At 36.7% G+C, this 16,958-nt stretch overlaps 1 protein-coding gene across 13 annotated transcripts in view; it reads right to left on the reverse strand.

Annotated features, from left to right (window-relative positions):
• CMAH (cytidine monophosphate-N-acetylneuraminic acid hydroxylase-like) overlaps positions 1 to 16,958 on the reverse strand; it is a 374,208-nt gene that overhangs the window by 23,310 nt on the left and 333,940 nt on the right. For all 13 annotated transcript variants that reach the window (XM_055390396.2, XM_055390401.2, XM_063707387.1 and 10 more), the window contains 6 exons: positions 10,824 to 10,933; positions 9,422 to 9,612; positions 5,795 to 5,942; positions 5,339 to 5,420; positions 4,415 to 4,552; positions 2,195 to 2,330 (listed from right to left, as the gene is read on the reverse strand). In XM_055390396.2, coding sequence (XP_055246371.1) covers positions 2,195 to 2,330; positions 4,415 to 4,552; positions 5,339 to 5,420; positions 5,795 to 5,942; positions 9,422 to 9,612; positions 10,824 to 10,933 — 805 coding nt within the window. The remainder of the gene's footprint in view (positions 1 to 2,194; positions 2,331 to 4,414; positions 4,553 to 5,338; positions 5,421 to 5,794; positions 5,943 to 9,421; positions 9,613 to 10,823; positions 10,934 to 16,958) is intronic.

Raw genomic sequence — 16,958 nt, forward strand, 5'->3', positions numbered from 1 at the left:
ACAGCTAAGATTTTACTCTATTAAAAGGTCTATGATGCCAAAAATTATTAAACTCTGTTCAATAGAAATACAATTCAAGCATGTGTAATTTTAAATTTTCTAGTAGCAACATTAAAAAAGTACGAAGTAACAGGTAAAATTAATAGATTTTACTTAACTCAATCCAAATATGTTAATATGAAATCAATTTTTAAAAATTATTGAGATATTGTGCATTCTTTTCTGCATTATCAAGTCTTTGGAATCCAATGTATATTTTAAACAGAGTACATCTCAATTTAGATCCTACATTTTCATCAGAAAGACTTGATCTATAGATTTTATAAAATGTATAGTTCAAAAAGTAGCTTCTCATGCTCAAGTTGTTCCACACATACCCAAAAAGTTTCCCAATAAAGATAAGCAAGTACTAAAAATGTACTTTCATGTAACATTCAAATCCACATTGACACAACTGGTTCATATTTTTTTTTTAGAAGAACTGATTTGGCTTTGAAGCAAAAGCATAACAGTTTCAAAACTATGCCTGTCCAAGTTTAGTAAATTCACTAGCTTTTGTGTCAACTCATTAATATTACCATTGAATTCAAAGGGGTATTACATAAATCAAAACTCAACTATAAATTATCAATACTAATGAAACATTCTTCAAATTTTACTCAACTTTGCAGTCAATTTTAATGCTGTCAATTAAAAATAAAATCTGCATATTGGTTTTTTAAAAATGTATAAAACTATTATTAATTGGTGCCATGAAAAGTTTCCATTTTAACATAAATACGTGTGATGGGTTGTTTTCCCCTCAAAAATGAAATGTTAAAGTCCTAAGTCCTAGTACCTCAGAATGTGACCTTATTTGGAGATAGGGTCCTTATGGAGGTAATCAAGTGAAAATGAGGTCATGTAGGTGGGCTCTAAAACAATCTGACTGATGTCTTTATAAAAAAAAGGGAAATTTGGACACAGATAGGCACACAGGGAAAATGCCATGTGAAGAGACAGAGTAAAGATGGTCATCTACAAGCCAAGGAGTGTCTGAGGCAACCAGAGGCTGGGAGAGGGCCGGGAACCAATCCTTCCCCAGCAGCTTTAAACGGACCATGGCTCAGCCCACACCTTATTTCAAACTTCTGACCCCTAGAACTTAACAAACGTTTGTTAACAAAAATTGTAATAGGTTCCTAGGGCTGTTGTAACAAATTTTTGTTACATGACCCAGTTTATGTTCCTTTGTTACAACAGCTCTAGGAACCTAATAAAATAGTTCTTCTCGTATAACTAAGTCACAATTAAGCTTTTCCTTTCATTGTGTTCAAACACAAGGTGTGTTCAACATAATCTGACGATGTGATTAAGAACATGACGCTGGAGTCAGACTTAGGATGAGATTCAAAATGAGTTTTTCCATAGGCATTGTGATATCAGATTAAAAAAACAAACTACCCTGCCAGATTTTATCTTCGATTCCTGCATATTTGGCAAGCAATTCTTTTGTTTCAAGAAAATCTTGAAATTAATCATGTAGGTTTTCTTGACTTAACTGAGCATTGGCAAAAGGGACAAGATCAAATTCATGGTCTTTTATTTCTTTCAACAATTTCATACATTGGTGATGATTCATAGTATTTGCAGAAGTTATATTGCTGCAAGAAAAATCACATTAGATACCTAAAACATGAGAAGACAGCTTCAATCTGATAATGACATAATTCTATTCTGGAATGCAGTATGGTATAGAGAAAAGAGCTTTGGAACTAAGCATACCAGGGTTCCATTCTCAACTCATGTTTCCAACAGGGTGACTTTGGGCACGTCCCTTGACCTTTCTGAGTTTCAGATTCCTTACCTGCAAAAAAGGAACAATACCCCCTTCCTACGCATAGTGCTCTTGGGAGATTAACTTAGATGGCTTAGTTAAAAGTCCCCAGTTCACTTCACATAATAAATGGCAGTTGCCATCCTCTTTCCTGGGATCCTTTCGGAGAATATCTATCTGTTATTTTATCTCCTGAAAGAGTTCCTGGCTGCCAAGTGTAACTTTTATTCATGCTCTGTGTTCTCCAGCAGCTTGTTAAAAAGTTCCAGACACCTACTAATCACTTTCCTTCTCATGTCACACTGCTTTCACAGCAAAGTCGCTCATTCCACCATACGTTAAGTTGTATGTAAAAATGTACAAAGTGTCTAGCCATACTTGTCTGATGGGTGAGATTCCACAAAATACCCAGCAAAGGGACAATAAATTCGGGGTTGCAGGTTCTTCACCAGCCGAGCCTTGTAGTTCAGGAGCTTCTTCCTTTCTGTTTTAATGAATTGGGCTTTCCATTCCTCTGAAATGACAGGATTTAGATTAGAGTCTCCTCTGCTGGAAAATCACAGAAAAACACACGTTCTAGCAGATTGGAACTCTTTCAGGAGATAAAATTGATAGGTAACTAAGGCAGAAATAGAACAAGGCTCCATGTCATTAGTGGAGGATTTCCCCGGAGTTTTTATCTTGGAAATTTCAATTGGTTACTAGGAAAATGTTACGAAGCCAGCCAAAGGCACTGAGCTTTCTCCTTGTATATGGCAATTCATTCGGACCCTAGCTGAATACACAGGGTAGGATGCATAATCGTAGTTGGTGTGCATGCACATTTTAAGGGCATTGTAATTCTTGAAATTGTTAACTCTTTACTAACAATGAAAATGGCTTCATTATATTTGTAGATTATAACTGGTGTGTTCAACATAATCTGACAAATACACAGTGATTAAGAGCATGACGTTGGAGTCAGTTAGGATGAAAATCCTGACCCACCACTTACTGGTTGGGCAGCCTTGGGCAAACTACCTAACTTCTCCATGTCTGTATCTTCTCTGTAAATGGAGTCATGATGCCCCTCTCACAGCGCCGTTCATTTGCTTATTCATTCACGTAACCAATATTTATTGTGCACCTACTCTGTGTCAGACGTGGTTCTAGCCACTGGGAATAAAGTGGTGAACAAGGCAAAGCAGGTCCCTGCTCTCATGGAGTGTTCATTCTAGTGAGAGAAGCAAATAATGAACAAGTAAATAAAGTCATTGCAAAGAGTGATGCACCGTGAAGAAAATAAAACAGGGCAATGGAACAGAGAGTGGCTGGGGTGAGTGGGATGAGATGGAGGGAATCATTAGACAGGATGGTCAGTGAAGAGGTGACATTTGAGTTGAGACATAGATGAAAAGTTGCTGGTCACATGCAAATCAGGGCCAGCTGCACTCCAGGAAATGGAAACAGCAAACACAAAGACCCAGAGCAGGTGTGCACTTGACACTTTGGGTCTAAGAAACGAAAAGCAGGATGGGCTGATGTATAGCAAGCATCAGAGTGACAGGCAGTGAAGGAACTTGAGGAATTAGACAGGACGCAGAACATATAGGGTACAAGGTCAGGGAGCTGTTACTGTTATTGTTTCTATAAAATTTGACAAACACAGACAAGGATACAGAAAAAATATACAAGCTACCCATCACCTAGACATAATATTTTGGTATATTCAAGACCTTTTTAAATGTATATGTGTGTACTCACGCACATGTGCACACACACACAAACTCACCATCACACAGAATGGCATGATGCTAGTTAACCCTTAATAAGTATGTTTTACCTTCCCAGTCACACTTTTAACTTCTTAAGGACAGAACCTTCCCTCTATTTCTCATGTGGTTACACACTCTGGGAGGCAATGAATATAGACTTAGAGAAGAAAGCAAAGAACGGGACAAAGGTTATCTTCATATTGCAAAGCAGGGCATTTTCTGCCACACTGTTAGACAGGGATCACTTATCAGATACATTAATTTATTAAGTGGATATGTATTGAGCACTTACAATACTAGTGTTGAGGATATACACTTCCCCCATGTCAACCCCAACCCCCCTCTTGGACCCAGAGCAGAAGGGCTCCTGCCTAAGACCCCCAACCAGAGGACCCTCCTCTGGGTGCACTAGAGGTCCCCAACTAGAGGACCCTCCTCTGGGCGCACTGCTCCCTGATATGAGCATCCACAGTGCCAAGGGGATGTGTCTACATTGAGGCTGCACACACCCCATTAGGAACCATATTCCAAGAGCACCTAAGCCTGGATGACCCACTTCAGGCCTTTCCTGTTCTGCTCTATGGTCTACATGGTGAATCCAAATGATTCTCTTTCTTGGCTCCTCCTGAGGTGCTCTCAGATCTCAACATTTCCTTCATGCTCCATCATGTTTTGAGCTAGAAACCTTAGTTGGTAATCTGCAACTTACAAATCTGGTTTCCCAATAAGATTGCATGCTTCTTGTGGGGAGGGATCATGTCTCAATTACATTTGTATTTACTCTTACAGCATTTAGCAATGTGCCATGCGTGATACTTGGTATCACTTTCATACAAAATATTACCCGTAAATTTTCCACCACTGAAAGTCATTGGAAAGCCTGATGCTCCTCCAGCAAAATCACTCATCATTAGAGCAACCTTCATAGGCAGCCTTCCCCCATTGGGTCTGGTGCAGTCTACTGTATTGAGTATTTTATGACCTGTGGAGAAACAAAGAGGTATAGATATTCAAGGTGAAATCTTGAACACCCATGGTTTGAATTCCAAGACAAGGACTTCTGTATACAGTCTGTATAATTGAACTTATTTGATTATAGAAGAATTGATTGTATCAAAGGAAAAACAAACAGTAAGATTTTAAAACTTAAAGCTTTCAATAGTATATTTTCTGAATTTTCAAGTGACTAAATTCATCCCATTTGACTTGGTGGATACTAGGTGTCTCATGAAGACTTTTATCTTAATTCCACTCTAGCTCATAGATAGACTGCTTTCTTCTGTCAACTTTTTCCAGGTGTTGAGCCCAAAGGATCAGAAAAGAGTGGGTTAACATACTTCCCTGTACATTTTGCAAATTACATGCAAAGCTCATATTCAAATGATTGTTGGGGCAGTAAGGCCATCTTTTCATATGAAAAGCAGTGCATGATTATATTCCATGATATTTCTAGGTGAAAGTAATAAAAGACATTTATTTAATAAATGTAGTTTTGAAGAAATCACTATCAGTGGAATGTAAAATATCTATTGCCTTATGAAAGAAAGCTTTGCTCCTGTCACTATCTAGATGACATTATTTCTAATTTGTTTTTTGGAAAAATTATTTGAAAGATAGCTCCATATTTCTAGAACAAGGATATAACACGCTATATTCTTTCAAAATGGAGCTAAAAGATGAACATGTGATGAAATTTCATATAGATATTACTATCCTTCCTATTAAGAATGTTTTCCATTTTTCATTATCAATGGGGATAAAAACATACCTTTGTACTCCACAATAATGCAAGTGTCCATCTCAGGATGAACACCATCCATCAAGATCATGAATCGAAGATTTTTGTCCACCTGGAATTTAACAATAAAACCAACAACTGTGAATTTCAGTTTGGTTTTTAATTCAGTATTTGAGAAGGTAATCACTTGTTCTGGAAAGACTGGCCAATTGAACCTCACATTTGAAGAAATTTCCTTATTCAGAACTAGATTTATTACCTGTTCTGTAGAGTTGTACTATAATAGTATGGGTTAATGGAAAGAAAATCATCTTTGCCCAGGACAGTCTGCCTAACATTTGAAGCTCAAATAGAGGTTGTGTTTATGCAGTATCAGGGACATACCACATTGACCCATTTTTTCCTTAATCTTATGGTGACTATCTCACCTAACATTCATCACAGAAAGCATAACTGGAAAGCATGGAAAGAAAGCAGATTTCTGACCTGCTGCCATATTCCAAATGGCATGACATTGATATTAGTCAACTGGACACCGCTCTGATTCAGATTCCAAAATACAGGTCTTTCTGTGTTTCCAACATAAATGGGAATATCTGGTCTTCTCCCAGCAAGCTTTTTCAGTGTGGGGTAACTAGGATAAGACAGATGGAAAGGTTGAAAAGAGAAAAAAATAGTGTCATCTAGTATGACAGACAGTTTGTTCCTTATACCAACATATTGACAGAGAAGTGAGGAATTGAAAAACTGGACTCTCACCAGAGTCCAGAGAAAAGTTTCTGTTCAAGGATGACTGTGAAAGTGACGGGAGATTCTGAGGGGATTCATCTTTGTTGTTAGAACATATCAAATGCTCATGGTGTGGACATCAACCAGGTAGGCAAGTTCCATTTTCCACAGTGATGCTGCATGAAGGAGGGGTAGTTCTAACAGTAGGCACAGACGAGAAAAAGTCATGCTGTAGAGGAAAGAAATGAAGATCACGGAGATCCTCATTTCTTTGCATTCTTCAAGCAGCAGCTCTCAGTAAGAGAGAGGACTGGGACATAGTACAGGACAAAAGCCCATGTCTCAGGACCCTTTTGGGGGTTGGTTTTTCAACCTTCAAAGATTCTGTCCCTTTTTAAGGATAAATAATATATTTTGTATATCAAAGCCACACTTTAACAGACTATATTATTCATCCTTAAGGAGGGACAGAATTACCAGCTAGGCAAGACAGTAAAATTTAGTGTTGAGGAACTACATCCAACATTTGTAGTAATCCCAACTCAGTGCACAATCAATCATCCAAGTATTTTTGACTATCTAGACATATTAAGTCAGCTTTTATTTATTGAGCATTCATTACATAACAGGGTTATTATACCACTGTAGGGTGTGGTAGAAAGTTGAATAAACAAACGAATGATTACACATCTATTATATTTCAAACTTGGTGCTGGGGCAGTTTTACATACTATGTTATTCAATTCTTATCAAAAAGCTATGAATTTTTTGTTTTTGTAGATGAGGAAACATTCAGAAATGTACAACACACAGTAAACTGGTATTCAAATTTGGGTTTTCTGATTCTAAACCTAGTGCTTCTTCTATAAGAAGAAAGTTTCTAACTTTAATGAACATATTATCTGGTTTAAGAATCAGACTTGTACACAGAGTATAAGATCAGGTAAAATAAGATATATAAGCATAGGAAAAGTATTTTAAAAATCTGCATATCAGCACTTGGCTGTACTAATATTCAAGTTCCAGCATTGCGTTAAAAGCTATCCAAATAAGTAGAATCTGGAAGGAAGTGAGGGGAGCAACAACCTTTCTCCCCAAAAAACAAAAGATTCAAAAAATCAATGATTCTTTGAATGTACCTTCAATCTCTGGGTTCAGCAACGAAATCCTGCATTTTAAAGGACTTTGGGAGTTATGGTAAGTTATTCTAAAATGAATGTTCATTGCTTTGGATTTTTCAATTGCTAATAATCCTTACCGGCAATCCACCAAAGTACACTGGCCTTTTCCCTTGTTTTTTGTAAACCAGGGAGGCTTTATTCAGTAAATAAAGGTCAGACAGAAAGGTCGGGGACAAGCAATCTTGATGTTTATTAGTTGATTAGGCAAGAGTTGAAAAGTAAGGGTCTATCAAGGAAATAGACCCAACGGAGTAAAAATCACAGGCTTTGGCCCCTTTTCAATAATAAACTATCTGCAACACACTGCACAACCAATGTGTTGTGATACTATAGTTGAAAACTGTTGTTTTAATGCATGACAACTGTCCACACAAGCCCCTGAAATGAAACTAAATTGGTTTTCAGGACAGTAGTTACAGAATAACTCAACTAAATGAGTTCTTACCCTCCCTAAAAGTTCTTACCCTTCTTAAATTTAGTGTATTCCCATAGAATGCCTCTCATTAAGACTTTAGGTAATTGCATCTTAGACACTATAAAGCAATCATATCATTTATGTGCTGTTGTCCCTACACAAGCTATACAAAATTATTACCACACTTTACTGTTATTGTACAACAAACGAACTCAGGGCTCTTGTAATCCTGAAATTATGCAAGTATAGTTCCAGGAGGTAGTGTGGGACAAAGGTATCATATAAAGTAGAATTTTAGTTGTAGTACCACAGTATCCTAGGGGGTTGTGATCAGTTAAGAAGTATGTTGCAGGCAACTTGTTACTAAATCAGTTAATTCAAAAAAACAAAACAAAAAAAAACAAACAAACACTTCCCTGAAAAATAAATCAGAGCATATCCACACTTTAGAGTTCCCATATGCTTTAGAATAAAATATCAAGGGGCCAGTCAACCAGCAACCAACATGTTATCCCTAACCATTTTGTCATGTAGGGTCACAGAAAAACAAAGTCGAATTGCTTGAGTAGCACATTATGGGCATTGCTACGTGTTTATACTGGCAATCCAGCAGAAGTGATACAAATTTCAAAATAATGATGAAGAAATATGACCCTATAGTTAAGCAAAGGAATTGAGAATATGAGCTTCCCTCTTCTAATAGCTCAGTACCTTTGCAAATACGTGTGGTTTCTTAACTTAAAGTCCTCCTTTCTCCCTTCTTTTTAATTGTCTGGGTCAGGGAAAATTTCAGTTGCTATCATTAGTATCATATTACTCTGGTTCCAATGAAACATTGGGTGAGATTCAGTCAGGATTACTATGTTGGGTGTTTAGTGTTAGGATACTATAAATCAGGGCTTGGCAAACCATGTGTGGGCCGAATCCAACCTGCTGCTACTTGTTTATATACAACCTTGCAAGCTAAGGGTGGCTTCTTTTTTCTTTTGAAGCTTGCCCACAGCTGAGGGGATGGTTTTTACCTTTTTAAATGGTTGTAAAGAAAATCAAAAGGACAATGATATTTTGTAATACATGAAAATTATATGATATTCACATGTCATTATCCATAAATAAAATTTGATTGGAACACAGTCTTATTCAGGACCATCTATATGGCTGCCTTTGGGTTACAACAGCAGGGTTGAGTGGTTGCAACTCTCACTGTATGGCTTGCAAAGCCTAAAATATTTACACTCTGGCCCTTTATAGAAAATGTGTTCTGCCTTAGGGTGGGAAGTGAGACAGTTATTCATCCTCCCCTGCCTTCCTTACAATAGCTCCTTCCTCACTCCCAATGGTGTAAAGTGTAGAAATGCTTTTCTATTTGTATAATTTTATGGGGTACAAGTGTAATTTTGTTACAACCAAAGATTGCACAGTGGTGAAATCAGAGCATTATTAATCCTAATCATTTACATTTTATCCATTAAACAATTTCTCATCATTCACCTACTTCCTACCCCCTCACCTTTCTAAACCTCCAGTGTGTCATTCTACTCTCTACGCCTATTTGTGCACATTTAGCTCCCACTTATAAGTTAGAACATACCATATTTGTCTTTCTAGAAACAGTTTTAAAAGTATAAACTTTCTATGCAAATGTAAATATTTATCTTAATTAGTCCTTTTTTCATCATCCCAACTGAACCTACTTCAAAGTGAGCAGTGATTGCAAAAGAATCGGAGAACATTTGATGCCTTTCCTGCAGCATGAGCTTAGGAGTTGTGTGCTCAGGACTTCATTACCTCAGGTGGTCTGAGTGCAGATGACTGATGTAAATGAGGTCTGCCTGGCACAGCCTCTCCAGCCAATCTGATGGAGGCTCATGGAGCAACCACCATCCACGGGCAAAAGCAGGACCGATTAACCAAGGGTCAAACACCATTCTCTTGTCTCCTAACTTGAGGTCCATGCAGGCATGAGTGAGATATGTTATCTGTTAAAAGAGAGTGAGATCCCTATTACTGAATCGTTCATTACTGGTCAGCAACAATGAACTGAAATGCTTGGTTTGGCTGACATAGTACACAGGTTGGAGTACTTTGTTTCTAAGCATGATCAGGCAAAATCTTGGACTCAAATACATTCCAAAAAGAGCCTTTCATAGAACACGGTTCCCAGCACAGGTCATGACTTTATTCAAATATAAATTCTCATGGTTAGTTTTAGATGACAAATCAATTTGTTTACCTAGTTTTAGTTTATTTAAATTAGTTCCTAAACAGTTATTTACAGTCCACACTGAAGAATATATTTTGTGATCAGTCCTTTAAAGCATACTTTACAAGGAAAGGCAGTTAGAGATGTTATCACAAACATTTGGGGATTTAAATGCCAGAGTGGCTGTGAATAGCAATATGAATGGATGATTCTCGTGAGTTTGGTGGGTTGGCATAGCCACACAGACTCAACTGACAACTGCTGAACAGGCTTGCAAGACTTTCTCTTCTAAATTACCTGTTAAATAATTACTCCTTCTGGATGCCAAGGTCCTCTAAGAATAGATACAAACAATGACTTAGAGACTGGCACCATGGGGATTCCAAATCCAATTCCTCATTTTCTTGCCACAGCCTGGCACCTCCATAGAAAAGGAATGTATTGAGAAGCAGAGATGAGATAGCGGGAACGTCATGTGAAAAGGCAACAAAGTGGGTGAGGAAAGGTCAAGGCATAGATTAGTTTTTATTATGTCTATTCCGGGCAGGTTCTCATTTGTTTCCTTAAAATTAGCTGCCCAAATATACACAAACTTCCTAAATACACAGAAAAATAAATTTTTGATTGTGTACCTCTCCCAAACTATTAAAGTGTTTCCTCTGAAGGAAATTCTCTTCTAAAGCCAGAAAATACAACCAGCCATTCTATCCAGTAGTGATCTGGCATCAAGGGTAATCTCAAATAGTTTTGCATGAGTTTCCTTAGGGATTTTTCCCAAAGTTTTGTATTGTTTTTTTTCCTTGTAATCCCTGCCAAGTTCTGGGGGTTCCTTAAAGAATTTGTTATATGACTTTTTACCATATGTCCTAAATACCCATCTCAAAGAGTATTCAAGGTAATATAGGATGTTTACAGATATAGATGTTAAATGGACATCTTGGTCACGTTTTTGTTTTTAATAATATTATCCTTTTAATATTTCCTTACCTGGACTTCTCCAAAAGCCAACTCTTCAGGAGATCTGGGCTGTAAGTCCCAAGGGTTAGGAGGATTCAGTTCTAAAAGTAAAAGTCTGTTGTTTTCATCCATTTCAACAACTAGAATCAAATGAGAACAAATCTGGATTAATGACAAAAATGGCTTTTTAAAAGCATCACTGAAATAGAAATGCATGGTCTTCCAAAAATCAAAGGAAAATCAAAACAAAGGGTGCCACTCCCTTAGATCAAGCAATATATGCAGAGACTACGACTTAAGATGAACACCAATTCATTTCTTTATTCATATGGCACATATAGAACTTATGAGGTCTCAGTCATGTCAGGGATACACATATACAAACAAGACTTCCTTACGACTAAATGAATGATTGATAGAGATGACTTCGAGGCACTATGGGAATGCACAGGGAGGGGCATCTGATCTGCAAAAATGACACACATTCAGTAGGAACCATACTCTGAATTTTTATCTTTTCTGGGCTAGTGATACACAGTAAGATGCTGGGCAGCGGTAGCAGGTGCAGCTCCCAGTCAGCCATGTGCAATCACAAGGGTAAACACCAGATACTCTACAGTGGACCATGTTGCCAGGTGATTGTGCCCAACTGCAGGCTAATGTACACGTTCTGAGTATGCATACGGCACGTTAGGCTAAGCTACGATGCTTGGTAGGCTAGGTGTATTAACTACATTTTGACTTACAGTACTTTCAACTTATGATGAGTTTATCAGGACTTCACACCATGTGTAAGTTGAGGAGCATTTGTATACAATTCTGCTAATTAATTATACCTCAATAAAGCTGAGGGAATAGAGAATAGCTATCCTGAAGCCCCATTCAAAAAAGTGATTACCTCCAGAGCATGGGTGGGAGGATATGTGATATAATCAAGGAAAGATATATATTCTGTTGTTAATGTTTTATGTCTTAAGCTGGGTACATGGGTGTTCACTTAATTTTTAATACCTTTTAAACATTGCTTAAGAAATGTAATAAAAATATTTTTCTTAGTCATAACTATCACCTTATTTAATGGTGAAACACAAATGGCTTTCTTAATAAAATCAGGAATACATAAAGAATGCATTATTGAACGATGTTCCTGAAAATGCAAGTGGTATAATGAAGGTACATATTATTATTTCAAGGTTATATGATTGTTGAAAATTAGAGTCATGAACTAGAAAAAATGCTGGCTTTGGGAACATGTGGGTGGGAATCCTATTTCTGCTGCTTATTAGCAGTATCCTGAGCCTCAGTTTTCTGATCTATAAAATTATGATACATACCTTCATAGAGTTGTCATGGAGATTAGATGAAATAGTAGATACTAAAGTGTCTAGCACCATGCTTGGAACAAAGCAGGCATTTAATAAATAATAGTATTATTATGGTAATTATTTTATACTTAAAGGAATATATAGAACTTTAAAAGTTCATTGTAGGACAAACAAACCTATATACTGGCAAACTCATTAGAAAAATACAATTGTATTATGGGAGACCCTCAGGAAACTCTTGCACTGATAGCTACCCCTTCTTCATAATTTTTCTTTTTCAAGAGATGCAGAAAAAAATAAGTCTGTAATTCTTCACTTGATCTTAGCCAAAAGGCCAAGAAGCAATTGTAACTCTTAATCATTGTTCTGAAGCAATTACCATAAAGATCGCTATGCTCCTTGCACAAAGATAAATTGCATAGATGCAACGAAGAATGTGACATCTGCCAACTATTATAAATAAATTCATGAGAATATAGTATTATTAATTTGACCTTACAAGCTGATAAAATCTAGGTCATTTGGGTTATAATTTTATCCAGAAAAAAACAAACAAATGGTAGTCCCTAAAATCTTTTTTAAGGAAGAATAATGAAGGCGAAATGGAACAAAAATATACCATAAAACTATAATAATCAAATCACTGATTATTGACATTAGGTCAGCCAAAAAGTGGATCCTAATTATGTTAACTGTTTATTCTAAAGAAGGTATCATAAATATGTGGACCATCTAACATGGTGTTGCGGCAATTAGTTCTCTAAGTATTCTAGTTGATTAAGGACACAAAACGACCAAGCCATGAAAATGTATAAAATAGAATATCAAATATGAGAGGACTTTTAAATTTAATAGCAATGGAAATAATTCCAGTGGAAAATCTGAATAGATACAAATGTAAAATGAAAAAGTTCTAACACCAAAACAATTTAGCAAACACATTTTGCCAAACTATATTTAGTGAAATATTAGCATCATATTTGATAGAAAAATGCAAGTAAAAACAATGAGATGCAATTTTTGCCTCAAATGAGAACAGTCTGAAAGACTAAGAATGTTCTGAGCTGGTAAGGTATGGGGAGAAAAGGCACGCTCATAAACCAATCAGTGGGAGCAAAAATTTGTCAGTGTCAAAGAATGGATGGTAATGCTATACATATTAAAGAAGGAACATATGATGAACTCATTCATTCATTCATTCATTCGTTTAGGACATCAAGTGGAAAGGGTTGTGTTAGTCATACTTTCTAGTTCACGACATGTATTTGATCCATGCAAAGCTCTTTTCTTTTTAATCTTATTTATTTATTCCCTTTATCTCTAGTTCCCATTCTCATTTTCCTCCCCTCCAAGGTACCATTCTAAATGTTTGTGCAAAATATGTATTATATTGTGTGTGTGTGCATTTTTAATTTATATAAATGGCATTAGGTCTCCAATCTGTTTCTTACTGTTTTTCACTCAACACTATGATTTTGACACCCATGATGTTGCCATGTGTACATCTAGCCCACATCTAACTGCAGTTGACTATTCCATGGTTCATGTCTACCACATTTTACAAATTCACTCTCCCAGGGGTAGACTCCTAGATTCTGCCACAACAGAATTTCTTTGAGGTATAAACAAGAGCAGGATTTATGGATCCTAGTATGTTCATAAACCTCATCAGGAGCCAGGTACAGTGGCACATGCCTGTACTCCCACCTTCTAGAGAGGCTGAGATAGAAGGATCACTTGAGCCCAAGAGTTCAAGTCTAACCTGGGCAACATAGCAAGTCCCTGGCTCTAAAAACAACAAAACAAAAAGAAACAAAAACAACAAACAAAAAACTCATCTGGCTAGTTACTGCCAGATTACTCTTCAGAATGGCTGCAACAGCCACACTCCCATCACGTGAATGAGGACTTCTACGTCTCTGACGTTTGGCATCATCTTAGCTTCTAGCTTTTTACCACTCTAAATGATGTAAAGTGAAACTTGCTTGCTTCACTTGCGGTTTTCTGATTACTACTTAGTAAGTATCTTCATATGTTTAATAGCCTTTGGGTTTATTCGGTAAAATGCTAGTTCATACTCTTTCTTCCCTTTTTATTTTTCTGTCTTTTTCTTGTCAATTTGCATTACTTCCTACTCTATGCTTGATATTAATCCCTTGTTGATTATAAACATTGCAAAAAACTCTCAAATTGTCATTATGTCTTTTAATTTTGTCCATGGTCTCCTTCATTAAGCAGAAATCTCACGTTAATAAAATCATATTCGTCCATATTTAAAATTTTTGTTGCCCTATGAGCTGTACTTTTGAAGTGTTATCCAAAGAGTGAAGAAGTGCCACCCTATCTCTAGATTGCAGAAATATACTCCTATATTTCTTCCATTACTTTCACATTGAGGCTATTGGGCCATGTGAAGCCCACCTTCAGGCTGAAGTATATGAAGTGTTGGTGGTGAATGCTTTAATTGCCATACTATTTTACCAGTAATTCAACTACCTTATGAAACAACTCCAAATACAGAGAAGCTCTTAAACTCAAAAATACCAGTTTTAATTTTAAATAAAACTATGATGATCTTAAATTCTAACAGAAAAATGGCTAAATATATTAGTTAATATTTAATGTGAACATAAAATTATATGTGCATAGAATCTGACATTACGTCTAATATCATAATATTCACAAGATGCAAAAATGGTTTACATAAAATAACTGCTTGAAAAATTAAGTCTAACAAGAAAACTAGAGAATGGAACAGTTAGATGGAAGATTAACAGGGAATAGAAGACTTGAACAACACCATAAACTGACTGTACCTAATAGACATACAGAGAACACTTCACCTTGGGCCATAAAACAAGTGGACTTTATGCCACACTGGTTCAATATTTGAAAGATGCAAGGGTGATTCAACATTTGAAAATCATTCAATGTAACACACTGCATTAACAGAACAAAGAAGGAAACCACGTCATCATCTCAATTGACACAGAAAGGGCATTCGAAAAAAATCCAACATCCCGTTGTCATAAAACACACTCAGAAAACTAATAGGCCAGGCGTAGTGGCTCATGCCTGTAATCCCAGCACTTTGGGAGGCCAAGGTGGGTAGATCACTTGAGGTCAGGAGTTCGAAACCAGCCTGGCCAACATGGTGAAACCCCGTCTCTACTAAAAATACAAAAATCAGCTGGGTGTGGTGGCACATGCCTGTAATCCCAGCTACTTGGGAGGCTGAGGCAGGAGAATCTCTTGAACCTGGGAGGCGGAGGTTGCAATGAGCAGATATTGCGCCACTGCACTTCTGCCTGGGCAACGGAGCCAGACTCTGTCAAAAAAAAAAAAAAAAAAAAAAAGGCATCTAAGAAAACCTGACAGCTGTTTTCCCCCTAAAAGCAGGAACCAGACAAGCAGTTTCCTTGGCTAAAACCTCCATTTCTACATGGAGGCAACTGAACAGGAAAATGACATAAAAGGTATCCAGTTTGTAAAGGAAAAAGATAACTGTCTCTATTCACAGATGACACAATCTTGTATATAGGACACCCTAAGATATCTACAAATGAAACTATTAAAACCTTCAAAGGATACAAGGTATTTTGAAAATCAGCAATATTCTATACGCTAGCCGTTAATTTTTAAATAAAATGTACAAACAATTCCATTTACAATAGCATCAAAAAGAATAAAATACTTAGGAATAAATTTAATCAAAGTAGTATAAAACTTAGAACTACAAAATATGGTTGAAAGAAATTAAAGAAGACTTAATAAATTAATAGACATTCCATGTTCATGGATCAAGACTGAGTATTGATAAGATGGTAATACTCCCTAAATTAATCCACAGTCAACACAATTTTAATCACAATTCTGGCTGCTTTCCCCCCCCATACCTCACCCCCTGGGAATTGACAAGCTGACCCTAAAGACTCAAGACTAGCTGGCCTAGAGTAACTAAACTGTCTTTAAAAAGAAAATAAAATTGAAGGATTCACAATTCCCAATTTTAAAACTTACTACAAAGCTACAGTAATCAAAATGTGTGGAACTGGCAGAAGGATAGACATATAAATCAATGGAATAAAGAGTCCAAAAATAAACCCTTATATTTATGATCAATTGATTTTTCAACAAAGATGCCAAAACAATTCAATAGGGGAAAGAATAGTCTGTCAGAAAATGGTGCTGCAATTCATCCACATGCAAAAGAATGAATTTGGGCCCCTACATCACACAGTGTACAAAAATTAACGCAAAATGAATCAAAGACCTAAATATAAGAGCTAGAACTATAAAACTCTTAAAACAATAGGAATAAATTTTCATCACCTTGGATTAGGCAATTTAAATAATATTTCTTAGACTGGCTACACGTGGTAGCTCACATCTATAATCCCAGAATTTTAGGAGGCTGAGGTGGGGAGATCTCTTGAGCCCAGGAGTTTGAGACCAGCCTGGTCAACATAGTCTGACCTTCTCTCTACAAAAAGATACAAAAATTAGCCAGACATGGTGGTGTGTGCCTGTAGTCCCAGCTACTTGGGAGGCCAAGATGGGAGGATTGCTTGAACCTGGGAGGCAGAGGCTGGAGTGAGCCGTAATCATGCCACTGCACTCCAACCTGGGTGACACAGAGAGAAATAGATATATATTTCTTAGACTCTCTCTTAGACTATTATCTATGTGTGTGTATGTTAGTCTAATAAGTATATTAGAATAAAAGACTTAGTTATTCTAACCATATACTTTTTTAGATACCAGAAGCACAAGGTCCAAAGAAAAAAAAATTAGATGTCATCAAAATTTAAAACTTTTGTGCTTCAAAAGATGTCAACAA

Source organism: Gorilla gorilla, chromosome 5 (genome assembly GCF_029281585.2).
Source record: "Gorilla gorilla gorilla isolate KB3781 chromosome 5, NHGRI_mGorGor1-v2.1_pri, whole genome shotgun sequence".
Taxonomy (NCBI): domain Eukaryota; kingdom Metazoa; phylum Chordata; class Mammalia; order Primates; family Hominidae; genus Gorilla; species Gorilla gorilla.